Consider the following 16,547-nt stretch of genomic DNA (forward strand, 5'->3'; position numbering starts at 1 on the left):
CCATGCCGTCCTAGGTGCTTTACTAGGCCCTGGGTTCGCGGTCCACACCGTGAGGATATCCCAGGTATCATTTAGGGTCTCGCCCTGGCAACTCGCACTCCACATGCTAAACGCTGCTCCCGACCCCTTGCCGCACTCGGCCTTGCACTCCATGTGCCTAATGCCGTTCTCGACCCCTTGCCGTTTCCGGCCTTGCCGACCTCGGCCTGCGCCGTTCCTGGCTCTTGCCAAACATTTACACATATGCATACATAGCATAATAAAGCAAATACTGAACATGAACAAATTCAATCAAAGGGCTAGGCCCTGCAACACAATCACATAGGGCTCTGCCCTACATACAAGCTCTATGGGAACAGTGGTTTTCTTACCTGCGTCCCGAGCACAGTCCCCTAACCTGAGCCTCGCCGAAACCCTAGTCACAACACATTAACAATATCCATCCATCAAGTTCTAATCCATTAAATATCTTTGAATCATAATTCTAATCTCCGGGGCCTTGAATTCTATCAATCCAAGTGATAAAATCCATCCCGAGCCTTAACTAGTGAATTCCCGAGCCTAAAACCTCTTAAAAACCCAAAAGTACCTTAAGCGTCGCGACCCTAGGGACTCATGCCGTGGCCCCCAGCTCAACCCGAGGCCTTGCCTCAAAATAACCCACACGCGCCGCGACCCTTCCTAAAGGGCGCCGCGGCGCGCCTTCATTTCCAGGCACCCCAAGTTCTAAGGGGTCGCGGCTCAGCAAGAATAGCGCCGTAGCCTGACCCCTCGAGCCCAGGAAAACTCACCATTTTCATCATAAAAGCCAGTCCAATTATCCCCAGAATCAAGCCAACATTCCAAACTAATTATCACAAAGACTATACTATTGATTCAACAGCAAAACCCAACAGAAACTCAAGCCAAAACCCTTATAGAAATCAAAGTTGAATCTTCATCCCTCCAACATGCAAACTCTAATATTCAACCCAAAACCAGCTGCAAATTAATACAACTCAACATACTAGGAAGCTTACCTTGAACAGGATTGAGCCCACCCCCTAGCTCCTTAAGCTCCAAGCCTCCAAAACTCTAGCTTGATTCCTAGTTTCCAATTGGTTTTCACATGAAGAACCTCCAAGTTGCCTCTAAATCTCCAAAAGTAGAAGAAAACTAGAGTAAGGGAGAGGGAAAGAAAGAGTCAGTTTCTAATTTTCTAAAGGCTTCCTAGGCTTTGTTTTATTTAACTTAAACTTTAAGGTTCCCTCAAGGCTCGGGGTACCAAAAACGTCCCCGAGGGAAAAATGGTAAATTTCCCCAATATTCCCTCCTAGACATTCTAACCTCAAATATATCTCCAAATATTTATTTCCATAACCTGATAACCCCATAAAACATCTGATACCCGCTATGCCCCTCGACCCGCCCCGGGTCGAATTCTCAACCTCGTTGTGACTTTCTGACCAACGGCTCACTAGAACTGTGTCGAATCGTGCTACACAGATATATCACATTCATCACATTTATCACATTTATGCCCTCAACGGGCTAAAATTACAAATATACCCCTAATACCCAAACGGAGCCCACATGCATATTTAATTCAACTAAACATGCATCTCTATCACATATTCACATAAATTCACATATTATAACAATATTTCACTTATTGCCCTCCAGACACACTAATCAAGTCCCTAAGCCTTATTAGAAAATTTGGGTCATTACAATCAAGGCCTCTCATGTAGCGTTCACATTCTGTTTTTGTGTATGCCTTTGCTGTTGCAATGAAATTCATTTGTAGCTCTTCTCCATGGCTTCCATACTTGATTTTCAAATTATTGAGCAAGTGAAACATGCAAGTTCCATGGAAAGCATTTGGTTACACCATATGTACTGCATTGTCTATGCTCTTTTATTTATGGTGAAGGTAGCCAGTTACTTTAATCAGATACTAAAAAAAATATCATGTATGTGTGTATTTGGTTTGGGTAACCAGTTCTTTTTTCTATGTAAACAAGAATATATAATTGAAACTATCATACCTGCGGGTTCTCCATAGGTGTCTCTCAGTTTGGAGAAGAACCAAAGCCATGAGTTATCATTTTCAAGGTCTGCTATTCCAAAAGCCAAGACAAAAATGTTGTTGCTTGAATCTAATGTTGATGCTGAAAATAGGGTACCACCATGTGCATTTTTCAAGAAAGTTCCATCAACAACAATTATAGGCCTCAAGTATCTCCAGCCCTTGATTGAGTTAGAGAAAGCTATGTATCTTCCTTATCTCCAGCCCTTATTTGAATCTATCTTCCTTGTCTGTGAGTAGGTGTGTTATTGTTCCTGGATTTGCGTGCTTCAACATGTGAAGATACATTGGCAGCTTTGGATATGAATCATCAGGGTTCCCTCTTACTAGACGCAAAGCTTTCTCTCTTGATCTCCATGCTTTTGTGTATCTCATGGTTACTCCAAAGTCATCATTTATGTCATTCATGATGTCATTTGGAGTGTAATTTCTTTTGATTGACTTGTACTTATTCTTTATTCATTCACCAATTACGATGCTTTTTGCTTGCCTATGGCCCTCCATAACAATTTCAACAGAGCAAGTGTGGTTTGGAATGCATTTTCGTACCTTGAATAAATCTTGATCTCTGTACTTAGATGCTCTCACAAACCAGCTGCATGTCTCATCTGTGCAGGTAACCAAGTACTATCTCAGTTCTGATCTTTTTGTTTTGAACTGGAAGTTTTGCAGCATGACATAAGAGGTGATTTGATTGTGTTCTTGTCCTTGTAAATTTGTCCTTGCTCTATTATGTTGACTCTGTAATCAGATATTACTATTTGGATTTCCTCCAACTGCTTTTTTCTTTTTGTAATGTCTTCAATTATGAAATCAGCTACTTCTTCAGCAAGATGAGGTATGTATGGCACATTGCTGTCCTCATTTTTTGTGCTTGACAGTCCTTCTTCAAGTAACATTTGTTCATTGATGGAAGCTTGGTTTGCTTGCATTAATAATGTCTCCACCTCCATTTCTTCTGTTGTAGCTTTCTGATTTGCTAGTAGAAGAAGTTTATTTTCATTGCATGATTCTTGAACACACAGAATGGTAAGTCTGTTATTATTGCAACAACTTTTTTCTTTATTTCCATGTAGAACAACACTGAGTTGTCTGTTTTAACCTTCATTGGTGGTGTTCCTTTGGCTACTTGATAAGAAACTTCAATAGTTGTTGTTGTTTCCTTTATCTCATTTTGTATAAAATTCACCAAGTTGTCAAGAGAACAATTTGGTGGAATTAATATCTCAGTCATTATGTACCCTTGGTACTCTTTGTTTTCATTCCACTTCCCTCCAAATTTAACCAAAGAAGTAGTATTGTCCATACATGCAAAATTTGACAATATTTTAAGGAGTTAGTTGGTTGTAACTGGGGAAGGTAATTGGTTACCTTAATCTGTAATCACATACCCTACTGAAACACTTTATTGAATACATTGACTGTTTTACAAAGTAACTGGCTACCCTGTTCTTACTGAATGTTTTAGCAATTAAAATTCACCAATATAAAAAAAAAAAAATTTAAAAGACAAATTACAAATTCTAAAAATTTCACATTTCTTGATTTTTGTCTATTTTTGGTCCATGAATGTACACATATTAGTAGGTTTAAATATTTTTTTTTTTCAATTTTCAAGTTCATAAATTGGTTTGTGTTTTTGAAAATGGACATCATTATAATAAAAAAATAGTTTCGAAATAATAATAAAATTAATAGTTCCAGAATAAGTAGAAGATTTAGGAATTTAATAGTTTTGAAGTTGAAGAAAATTACAGTAAAATAGGTATCGGCAGAGCAAGATTTGCAAACCTTTGTTTCTTGGATGCTTTGGATACTGGAGAAGCACGTCGCTAGAGGTCCACGTCGCCGGAGATGCTGAAGAGTGTAGTAGAACCGATCGGAGGTTGCCGATTGTTGCTGGAGGTTTGCCGATCATAGTTGGTTGGAGGTTTGCCGATTGGAGTTGGCTGAAGGTTGCCGATTGATGCTGGAATTTATTTTGATTTGTTCTTCTTGATCGGATCTTGAAGAACTTGCCAGAGTTTTGAAGCTATAGCCGGAGGTGGAAGGAGTTGCCGGAGTTTGGGTGCTGTGGCTGAAGAATCGATTTTGTTGGAGAAGCTTTTGATCAACTCAGGTTTCAATAAATGAGTTTTTGATATGTTAATTACCATAGTACCCCTCCTTTTGCTGATGTGTTTTTGTTTAATTTTGAGTTCCAATATTGATAACTTTTCTCATAAATTGAGTTTTTTTTAATTAAATTTTTCCATACAAATTAGAGAGAGTTTAATTCCCAAATTTTTGCACAGCATTGGCTAAAAATCCATATTTATGAAAAATGACCAATGACTTATTAGTTAAATTCATTTGTGATTTGAAAATCCTAGATTAGCAATTAGAACATTTGAATAAAGATGATGAAAGATGTTTATGCATGAATATAAGGGAATAAAGACCTAAATTTCTATTTATTTGAATTCTTAATTTACAATTAGATTGCTTATTGACATTTTTTTTATTTTCTTAAATTATTATTTTACTTAGTAATTAACACTTAAAAATTAGTCTCTGGGTGCTTTTGGGTAAGATTATAAAATCAACAACAGTATCTATTTATCCTTTTTATTTATTTTTATTATATATATATATATATTAAATATTTGATAATCTATTATTAAACTTATCGGTAGTTGAAGACTGAAAGAAAGTGGTACTGTTAAGTCTAATCAAATGGCTTGTGCAGATTTACTTTAGCCTATTTAATACTTCAAATAATCAGTATTGGAAGCTTGATCGAACAAGTTAAACCCTTTAACACTTTTACTTATTTATATCACAGAACCCAATCAATGAAACAAGAATTGAATCCCAATAAAGTTAACTCACATGGCAAGATGGTCATGATGACACAAGAAATATCAATGGGCGTAATGTGTGAGTCTTAGACATTACTGTTATACTTAGAGATCAATAATGCAAGTTCACGCAATAAATTAGATGCACCCTTTTTTCTGTTATCTTCCAGGGATGTCCACTCCTGAAAATTGTGAAGGCTGCCTGTGAAGTCTGTGAAAAGTCCATCAACTCCAATATGATTAAGCCAGTAGTTGAACTCTACATATGGGTCTTCATGAAAGTTAAGGTGCAAGAACTGGTTCTCATTTCGGTATGTGTATGGATGCACCTGTATTTGCAGCAAAATAAGAAGTAAATCAAGACTTGCATAGAAAACAAGTCTAGTTGCAGAAAGTTTCTAGATATCACACAATTGTACATAATCTATTAATTCCCCAAGTACATATAGAAGATTAAAAAAAAAATTAAAATGCTTCCTTCTAGCTAATTTGGGTTGATCTCCCAAAGCTCACTGGCTTTCAGAAACAATAACACTATAAAAGTCAACAATGAATCTTATTAAATAAAATGGTATCATAATGACAACTGTAAATGACATCGATAATGACCAAAATACAAAGTGCAGAAAAAAAAAATTGTACCTGTAGGTTATGAGCATGCGCTCTGGCAACAAGATCGGTAGGTTCTTGTAAGTAATTATTTTTCACAGGGACGACTGTATCCTTCCAAGGTCCGATCCCCACCACATAGTTCTTAATGAAGTCTAAGTAATGATCAGATGTAATTTCCCAATATGACTGCATTTCATTGATTAATAGTGAGGAAGGCAGAAGTAATGGAGGAGTTGAAAACATTAATTCTAAAAGCAAAGAACAAGGTAACAAGCAAACAACTATAGGAAAGTGAGGTAAGTTCTGTAGAGAAGTCCACTGTCACACATGATATAATCAATGTCTAATAAACAGCTATGACTCAACCTCAGAAGATAATGAAGTCCTTACCATGCATGGTTGAAAATGTTGCTATAAAAGATTAATAAATCTTGAGTTTTCTTTATCTAGATGACAGGTGTGTATTATTAGAGATTTGCAGCTACAATTTCTCATCAGTATATACATAAGACAATCCAGAAATCATTTGAATCACAAAATAAGCATTTTCCAGAAGATTTTGAGAACGGAAACTTTAAAAACATTCTAAACATGAATTCTTTGATAAACAAGTCCCTAGGAACCAATGGTAAACACATTTCAGTATTTTAGCAAACTTTACAATATGCCCACAAAGGTCACAGATGAATTGACTAATTTGGTTCAAGGAAGAAAAAGGCAGCTAAAACAGAAAAATTACAGACCTGATTAGTGTCTTGAGTTGGAACTGTAACATCATCAATTAACAGGATCTTGGGCAAGTCTGTGAGATTAGATATATATACAAGTGAAGTTGGAGCAAATGACTGGATAAATACAGGTTGTTTCATCCAATCTTTGGACAGATATGAACCCTGGTATCCATACTTCTTAAGTGTCTCAACAAACTTGTCCTCAAATTTCTTACCATCTGCCCATTTCACCTGTCATAATAAAAAACAAAAAATGAGAGGAATCAAAAAGGTTAACCAAAAGAAACTTTAGCTGTATGATGTGAAAATTGATTTATGTTTTGAGGTTCACATATAGTAAAAATAAACCAGTAAGACCTCTATTACACCATCAGGTTCATCACTAATTGCAGCCATCTGCCTTCCTTAAAAATGGTCAAAAAGATATCGTTCGTAAATAAGATACTTGTTGTTTGTTACCTAGCTTATAACCTACTTGGTTTAAAAGCGAACAACATGCTAGTTCCCTCAACTTGATTAAGTTAAGGAGCAAAAATTTCTATAATAGCTTGAAGGATGCTTACATGTTGATTAATTAAAACCGGGTTTTTTATTTCCGGGTATATTCCAACCACTCTTGATGCATCAAGTGCTATATCAATAAACTCGTCAAAAGTAATAATAGAGAACTTTCCTGAACAAATAAAACAAAAGAAATATTTTGGTTATGTATATCAAACATATGTATAGCATGTTCTATACAACAATCTATGATCCTTGACTCATTTGATTGACATTCATTTTAAGTCTAACAGTGAATTAAGTAATGTAATACATTAATATGGAAAACTGTGTCAAAGCTAGAAACTAACCGTTATATTGTTGATCACGGAATGGGTACCTTTGATTCACACGCAATGAATTCAGTTCTTTTAATGTGAAATCAACTGCAAATAAGTATAATAATGTCCAAATTCTCCAGTTAGTTAAGTTGAAGACAGTAACTATAATGACATGCATTTCAAATTTGTGGGCTTATTGTTCTACATAACACAAGAAAAACAAAAGCATAAAAAATGGTAAGGGTTAAATACCGGTGAAAAAACCAGTAACATTCTCCCCTTGAACTTCATAAGTCCTTTTACGATTAGCAAAATGCTTGTGTTTTGCAACATCAGTTGTTTCGTCAAGTGTCACATCATGGAAACATATGAGAATCCCATCTTTAGAAGATAGGATATCTGATTCAATAAAGTCTGCCCCCTCTTCTATAGCCCTCTGCAAGAAAATAGTCAACTTTGATCTTAACATTCATTCAGAATAGGCTCATTATGAGTTCAGAACAAATAAAAATAAATAACAAAAAAGTTCCCTAATTCTGCATGAATACTCAACTCAGAATAATGGGTTCCTAAATTTGAAAACTCAGAAGAAAATTCATAATGAAATACAAAAATATGATCAAAATTCTTAATACCATATATGCAGCCGCTGTTTCTTCAGGAATCTCGCCATTAGAACCTCGATGAGCAATATTGTACGGACGAAAGGTTTGCAGAGGTTGTTTATTTCCATGGCTGGTTTTACTGGGAAGCGGGTAGAGAGGCCTTCCAGAGCACCCAATAGTGAGAAATATCAAAAGCCCAAATGGGAAAACCCCTGTCGATATTATAAACCAGAATCAAATACTTCATTCACCATTTTCAAAACTAAGAAGAACACGTATATATATATTTTGCATAGTATGTATTTATGAGAATGATACTTTGAAATTCTCTGCCCAAAATAGGAACATCAAGCAAAAAAAACCCAAATACGTAGAATCTAATATAATGAAAGACAAGATAATTAAGATGAGATAATGGAGCTTACACTGGGACTGGGGAAAAGCCATGGAGATAGTTTAGTTTGATTGAGCTCTCCTGTGTTTTGGGCTTTGACTGTTTTGGTTTGTTGATCAATTATTATTAGAGTATTATGGTTGCTTTTATTTTAAAAAGAGGAATCACATACGACTTGAAACACGTGAAACTCAAGAATATGCTTTAAGTAGATCCTAGATCGACTATTTTGGATAACAAGTCTGTTTTAACAATATATGTATGTTTATACAAAGAAAGTTACACCTGTGATCTATATCTCTTTATTTATTTTCTTATTTTTCTCATTTTTTTTATTCAACTTTTTAAAAAGAATTATATATTTTTTAAAATATAATAATCTATATCTATATCTCTTTTATAAAAAAAATTTATAGGTAAAGAAAATTCTTGATTTTAATCGTTTTTTTTTTAATTTTAACATAATATTCTAAATATTTAATGAAATATACATTTAAAACTAATTAAAAATATATATTTATTAATTATATTAATATAGATTTAAATATTATAATAATATTTAATATAAGACTATATATTTAATAATTATATTAATATAAATTTAAATATTATAAAATATCATTATTATAATAATATATAATACAAGACTAAATATTTAATAATTATATTAATATAAATTCAAGTGTTATAAAATTTTATTATTATAATAACATATAATCCTAATTTTTACTAATTATATTGTTGACGCGGTTCTTCGACAACAGGTAATTAAGAGAAGAAGAGAAAGAGATTAGCACTCAAGGTAGAACCGTCACAGATATGAAATCTTATATAATGAATTAGGTGACTCAAGACACGTTTTTAAGTGGTTCGAAGGTTAAAATCCTTCTACTCCACTAGTCAATATTATTCATCTTCTCTGGGTATTTGGTTTACAAAGTATATAGTTCTTCAAAGATTATTTTTCCCAACCCCTATCAACTTCCAGGGTCTCCATATTTATAGGAGAAGGCACCTGGAAGTTGGTAGGGAGGTCATCTCGTGACCTTACCATTTGTCATATCAACTCTGTGGCATTCATGATTAATTCCTAAACCTGACACATAAGTGTGGTCTAATCAGCATGGAAGGAGATAATGGGCCGCACGGCCCAACCTATCCGTGGGTGTCTGACACGCACGTTCCTACTGCGTGTCCGAGAAGTCAGGGGGATATCAGACACGTGATGTTAGATATATGCATGTTTATCTTGCGTGCGTTGACTTCATAAAGGCTCAGAGCTTCCTGGGCTCCTCGTGACACGAACAGATCATATTACGAGCTGTTCTCCTGGCGTGGCCTTCTGATGCCCCCTCTCGAGCTGAGAAGATCCGTCCTGGAAATAGGATCTTCGTCCTGTGGGCACCTCGGACTAAACCTGATTAGTCCGAGGCTCGTCCTGCTAATCAGCCCGTGGGAAAATCAGGGCGTACATCTGCCCCCCAAGCTCATGCTCGTGGTATATGACGTCATGTATAGGAGACCACAGTAGGGGCTTTTAGACTTCCCCCACAACCCTTCGCATTCCATTCTTTTCGCAGGCGTCTGATACGTGGAACGTCGTGGGTGGCGACGGTACACTCTACGAGAACCGCATTAAATGGCCTAGCCTACTGACCAGCTGTCGTTTCACATTTCGAGTGGAGGGTCTTCCAAGAGCCTTTTACACGTGATCCTTCCCTTGTATAAAAAGGGGGTGGCCACCCTACGCACGGGCCACCTTATCATTAAAAAATTTCTCAAATTTCCTTCTTCCTTCTCTGACTTTCCGAAGGACGAAACCCTCATCTCTGCTGTTTTCATCTTCTCCGTTCACGAAGCCTAAGCGTACGAGTTTCTTCAAAGCCTTGGAAGCCACTGTACCAACGAAGCTCCTACCAGCGCAGCAATCTCGCTCACCATCCAGCCATACACTGTAAGTTTTCTGACCCAGTTTATTTTGAAAGCATGCCACTGTAGCTTAGGTAAAAAATTTACTGTAGCCACATGCAGGGGTTTTCTGGGTTGCGTGGATATGGAGGGTGACAGCCCTTCTTAGATTAGGGCACGCCTGTTGCAGGAAATCGTTTTAGAATATGGGTTTCAAGGTGTTTCTTTAGGGACAATTTCTGGGTAGGACCTTTAGGAATTTTGGGTGCAAAACCGGGTAGCTTAGGGAATACGCCTCAAAAGCGGTTTTGCAACGTTTTGCCTGTTGAAACTTTCCCCCCAAGGCAAATTTTTACTCTGAGCCCCCTGACACACGAATTCCGAGTAATCTGGGATCTATTGAGGGCATAGGCGCGTGTTCATTGAACCGCGTGGTTCCACTCTCCACGGGCTGGGCTTACCCCAGCTCGTGTAACTAATACTTGCTTCATCCTTCTGCTTGGGTCGCCTTTTCTAAAGTGTTTTCTTTTGTTCGATAGGCGACCAGATGGCCCCGAAGAAGAACCTGCCCCAGAAGAACGTGGGAAGGTCGGCCTCCCAACAAGATAAAGGAAAGGCGGTGATGCCCAGCTCGCCGATTCCCCACTTTGGCCCGGCCGTGGAGAAACAGGCCGAGGTGGCCCCTGATGCGTTTTTCGAGGCGGAGAGAATCGTCTCGAAGATAACCGAGCAGGCAAAGATCACCAAACTCTTCATCACCCACAACATTCCCTTGGGGAAAGCCTCAGTGATTGCCCGACCTGCCGCAGAGGGCGAGCGGAGCTGCACACCGCTTGATAAATCGTTCGCGGCCTGGAGCGGTGAACACTTCAAGGCAGGGGCCTTCCTCCCCCTGGACCAGTACTTCGCCGACTTCCTGAATTATGTGGGGTTGGCCCCATTTCAGCTCCCTCCCAACTCCTACCGTCTGCTGGCGGGGTTGAGGTATTTATTTCAAAAGCACGAGTGGGAGGTCCCCACTCCTGCTGATATTCTATACTTCTTTTGCCTCAAAGCCAGCCCGGACCAGCGGGGGCGAGGCGACGGGTTCTATTACTTAACCCGTTTCCCTAATACAGCGGCGGTCATCGAGCTGCCGAGCCACCCGAATGACTTCAAGGACCAGTTCTTCATGTCAACTGGGTTCCGCAACTGCGATCATCATTACTTTAATCGCCCTCGTAAGTGATCCTTGACCTTAGCCCGCATTTTAAGGGTTATCTTATTTTAGCTCCCTCCTTATCCCACTTCTGACTTCAACCAATCTTGCAGCCATCTACGCGAGGACCGAAAAGTCCGCGACCCTCGGGGGTCAATACGACACACTGGCGAGCTTGCCCCTCAGTGAGAAAGACTACCGCGTGCTCGTGACTGACGAGACGATGGTATTCTGCAAGCTGATTTTCCCAAATCAGACTTTGAATTTGAAGAGGCCCTGGGGGCCGCCCCCAGCTCGCGACAACAGACCGATCGTCGCGGAGGAGATCGCAGACGACGAAGGTGAGGAAGAGGGTGACGAAGTTCCTCTCGTGAGGAGTAGGAAGAGGACCTTGGAGGTCGCCCAGATGATGGACGAGGAGAGGGTCCAATCCGGAGCAGCCACGGGTCCCTCCGGCCAAGGTAATCCTTACTTATTTAAGAATGTAGATAGGGCCACTGCAGACCCCCGGCTGGTTAGGTTCAATCCTAGGCAGCTCGTCCATCGTCACCAAAGGAATCCGGACCTGGATACGCTCTTGCTCCATTGTGTTGACTGGCTCGTGCTGGATCACCAAGAGAGTCAGCCTAGGGGTACCGTAGTAGTAGATAACACCCTAGCTTTTAGGTCGATCCTTTTTGAGGAGTATGGGACCAACTTACGCACGTGGCCGGCGCTCCAGAGGGGCATCTATGCTCCGGGGATTAGGCAGTATGTAGAAGAGTCCAGCCCCGAGTCAGAACCGGACCTAGAACCTGTGCCAGTTCGTGAGATAATCGTCTTAGGCTCTTCCAGCTCGGGGGGTAGGGCTCCCTTAGTATTCGCTTACTTATTGCCTTTAAACCTTTTGCCTCTATTTTTGCATGATTGCTACCTTGTAATAACCATGTTTTTTGTTCTTGGCAGAAGAGATGTCTCAGCCCGGAGGTAATCTGCGGGGCGTGGTCTTCGGCGGGAACCCCCCAGCGGGGCCAAGGTTGAAAAGGCTTCGAGAGTCCAAGAGCTCAGCTGGGACCTCCACCAAATCCCCGGTTAAGGAGAAGGAGAAAGCCCCTCCATCCCAGGTCGCGGGGGCGATCCTTCCTGTCGTCAGGACAGGACCCATGCCCCCGCCACCCCAACGATCTCCATTAGCCGTCCAGGACGGGGTAATGGAGATCGGGAATCCGGCCGCGGCAGCCCCGGATGTGCGTATCCCGGTCGATCCCCAGGATCTGGAGAAGATGCCAGAAGCATTCCGGGGGACGGTGTATGAGTCGGCGAGCTATGCCGTCAACCATTTCTACAAGCTCAGGGAGAAGGAGCTCCGGGCCATCGAAACAACGAGCCCGGTCCGAGTTATAGAGTCTTCGATGGACATGACCCTAACGGTAAACTGCCCCATTCTTTTAAAGCTTTAACACTCACACGCCGCCTTTTTTCTTCCAGTTAGTTAATTTATCCTTCCTTTCTTGCAGGGCATTGCTGCCGCATATAGAGGCATCGCTAGGACCAAGGCCCAGCTCGAGGGTATGGAGGCTGAGCGCCAGACCGCCCTTCAGGAGGCTCAGGAGGCGAAAGACGCGCTGGCGGCCTCTAAAGCCGAGCTAGAGAAGATCCGCTCCAAGAACCGAGAGCTTAAAAACTCCCTGGCCGCATCGCGGACAGATCTCGAGGTAGCGAAGACCGAGGCCCAGGCCGCCATGGAAGCTACTTTGGAAGCCGAGCGGGCCGTCTCGGAGCAGTCCTTGCAAGACCTGTTCTATCACTGCTGGTCCCACAACCCGGATGCGGACTTTTCTTTCATGCCGCCGAACCTTTGGGCGTTTTTGCTGCCGAAGCTCCAAGCCCGCCTAAATAAAGAGGTACCTCCCTCGGAGACTGGAGAGGCCTCTGTCGCGGTGGAGCAGGACGAGACCGCGACCTCCAAAGGGCCAACTGATGGGGCTTAGGATACTTCTCTTTGGGCATTTTGAACTATTTTATTTTCCATTGTAATTTTTTCATGAGGTGTTTCCACCTTGAGACAATTTGCTCAGCAACTTTAACATATATATATTTTTTTATGCTTTTGGCTACAATTCATCTCTTTATTTTTATGAACTTAGTTCGGGTTAACCGTTATTTATATCCCGGGCTTTTAAAGAAGAGCCACGATCAAAATTAAAGTTAACCCCTAAGTTTTATGACCTGGTTAAAACCAGGAACTTATTTTGAAAACTTAGTTCGCGTCAACTTTTATCCATATCCCGGGCACTTTAAAGAAGAACCACGGTCAATAAATTTTAGTTAACTTCTAAGTTTTATGACCTGGTTAAAACCAGGAACTTATTTTGAAAACTTAGTTCGCGTCAACTTTTATCCATATCCCGGGCTCTTTAAAGAAGAACCACGGTCAATAAATTTTAGTTAACTTCTAAGTTTTATGACCTGGTTAAAACCAGGATAGGACTTAGTTTGTGATAACTCTTATCCATAGATAAAAATTAACACCTAAGTCGTTAAGGAGACCTAGTTATATCCAGGTACCATATGCCCCCCAAGTAACTGGGAAAGGGTCTTTCGTGGTTACTTTAAAATCACACTTGCAAATAAAGAGGAACATTTGATTTTGATTTATACATGGAAGGTGACCTCCTAGGCCTTACAAGTGGATCATTGATAGTATTTCTTTAGGTGGATGGCATTCCAAGTCCGCGGGACCGCCCCTCCACCAAGTCGAGCTAACTTATAAGTTCCTTCTTTGATGACTTCGATGACCTGGTATGGTCCTTCCCAGTTTGGTCCCAAAACCCCATCTTTGGGATCTTTCCCGGCCAGGAAAACTCTCCTTAAGACCAAATCGCCGACGCTAAAGGCACGTCTTTTGACCTTAGTGTTGAAGTAGCGAGTGATCTTCTGTTGATAATGGGCGAGCTGGAGTTGTGAATCTTCTCGCCTTTCATCCACTAAGTCTAGGGAATGGCATAGGAGCTCGTGGTTCCTGTCTTGGTCGTAGGACTGGACCCTATGTGACAGAACTTTAACCTCCACGGGGAGGACTGCTTCACTCCCAAAGGTTAGGGAGGAAGGCGTGTGACCCGTGGGAGTCCGATGTGAGGTCCGGTATGCCCACAGGACTTGGGGGAGCTGTTCTGGCCAGATCCCCTTTGCCTCATCTAGCCTCTTCTTGAGGCTCGCCTTCAGAGTTTTGTTGACAGCCTCGACCTGGCCGTTCGCCTGGGGATAAGCCACGGACGAGAAGCTTTTCACAATTCCGTGCCTTTCGCAAAATTCGGTGAACAGATCGCTGTCAAATTGAGTGCCGTTATCGGAGACGATCTTCTTAGGTAGGCCAAATCGACATATGATGCTTTTAACCACGAAGTCTAGCACCTTTTTCGATATTATTGTCGCCAACAGCTCTGCTTCGGCCCACTTGGTGAAGTAGTCAATGGCTACTACGACGTAACGGACCCCGCCCTTTCTGGTAGGCAGGGCGCCTACTAGATCTATCCCCCAAACGGCAAATGGCCAGGGAGACGAAATCATTTATAGCTTGACTGGAGGAGCTCGGGCAACCGCAGCGAATCGCTGACACTTGTCGCACATTTTTACATATGAGATCGAGTCTTTGGACAAAGTCGGCCAGTAATAACCTTGCCTGAGAACCTTTAAGGCCAGGCTTTGCCCCCCAGTGTGGTCTCCGCAGAATCCTTCATGAACTTCTTGCAGGATGGCCTTCGCTTCACTTGGAAGAACGCACCGGAGGAGAGGTAGGGAATGCCCACATCGGTACAACACCCCTTCGACTAGCGTATATCTCGGAGCTTGATAAAGGACTCGCCGTGCGTCGTTGCGCCCTTCGGGTAACTTGCCCTCGACGAGATACTCAATAATGGGAGTCATCCATGTCGGCCTGATGTCAATCATTTCAATTTCTGCCCGATCCCCGTCTATGCTAGGTTTCTCCAAGAACTCAACTGGCACCAACCCCAGGGTTTCTGTCTCTCCCGAGGCGGCGAGCTTGGCGAGAGCATCTGCGTTGGCGTTCTGCTCCCGAGGTATCTGTTCGATTGACCCTCGCCCAAACGCAGACAGTTCGGACTTTACCTTTGCCAAATAGGCGGCCATCTTGGGTCCCTGCGCCTGATATTCGCCTAGAACCTGATTCACCACGAGCTGGGAATCGCTGAAGCATTGGACAGAGCTCGCCTTTAGCTCACTAGCTATCCTAAGTCCAGCCAACAAAGCCTCGTACTCTGCCTCGTTGTTAGACGCCTTGAACCCGAACCTTAGCGCCGAGTGGAATCTATGTCCCTCTGGGGATATCAGAATGATTCCGGCCCCGGAGCCGTTCTCGTTAGATGAGCCATCAACGAAGATCTTCCACGACGAGTGTGGGGAGGCGACCTGAGGTGAGTCTCCTGATGGAATCTCCTGGAATCCCGTGCATTCCGCCACGAAGTCGGCCAAGGCCTGACTTTTTATGGTAGTTCGGGGAGTATAGAAAATCTCGAACTGACTGAGTTCGACCGCCCACTTTAGCAAGCGTCCCGATGCTTCAGGCTTTTGCAAAACCTGCCTTAAAGGCTGATCGGTCATGACGTGTATAGAGTGGGACTGGAAGTATGGCCTGAGCTTTCGCGAGGCCGTGATTAGGCAGAACGCCAATTTTTCCGTCATTGGGTATCTTGATTCAGCTCCGAGGAGTCTCTTGCTGATGTAATAGACCAGTTTCTGAGCCTGGTCCTCTTCTCGCACCAGAACGACACTAGCTGCGTCCTCAGTGACGGCCATGTAGAGGAAAAGAGGTTCTCCTACCTTGGGTTTTGATAGTACAGGCGGTTCAGCCAAATGCGCTTTTAGGTCGAGGAATGCGCTTCCGCACTCTACTGTCCATTCGAATTTCTTGCTTCCCCGGAGCAGGTTGTAGAAGGGCAAACACTTATCGGTCGACTTGGAAATGAACCGGTTCAGTGCTGCCACTCTTCCTGTGAGGCCTTGGACATCTTTCCGCGACCTGGGGGAAGGAAGCTCGAGTAGTGACCTGATCTTGTCGGGGTTTGCCTCGATTCCTCGGGTATTGACTATGAAACCCAAGAATTTCCCCGATGCGACACCGAAAGTGCATTTATGAGGATTGAGCCTCATGCCATATTCTCGCAGTATGTTAAAACATTCTTCCAGGTTGGCAACGTGGTTGCTGGCAGTCTTTGACTTGACAAGCATATCATCGACGTACACTTCCATGTTTTTCCCGATCTGGTCTGCGAACATTCTGTTTACTAGCCTTTGGTAGGTAGCTCCGGCATTCTTCAGACCAAATGGCATGACCTTATAACAATAGACATTAGTCGGGGTCATGAAGCT

The 16,547-nt window shown here is 42.0% G+C and overlaps 1 protein-coding gene across 1 annotated transcript; it reads right to left on the reverse strand.

The window, feature by feature from the left end:
* Nucleotides 1-4,848: 4,848 nt before the first annotated feature.
* On the reverse strand, nt 4,849-8,260 carry LOC133830696 (glycerophosphodiester phosphodiesterase GDPD6). The gene is made up of 8 exons (XM_062260734.1): nt 8,103-8,260; nt 7,708-7,889; nt 7,325-7,508; nt 7,103-7,177; nt 6,815-6,924; nt 6,264-6,482; nt 5,551-5,706; nt 4,849-5,237 (listed from the first exon to the last, which is right to left on the reverse strand). The coding sequence occupies exons 1-8, from the start codon at nt 8,122-8,124 to the stop codon at nt 4,995-4,997; spliced, it is 1,191 nt and encodes a 396-aa protein (XP_062116718.1). The 5' UTR covers nt 8,125-8,260; the 3' UTR covers nt 4,849-4,994.
* Nucleotides 8,261-16,547: the final 8,287 nt, after the last annotated feature.

This window comes from Humulus lupulus, chromosome 4 (assembly GCF_963169125.1).
Source record: "Humulus lupulus chromosome 4, drHumLupu1.1, whole genome shotgun sequence".
Lineage (NCBI taxonomy): Eukaryota > Viridiplantae > Streptophyta > Magnoliopsida > Rosales > Cannabaceae > Humulus > Humulus lupulus.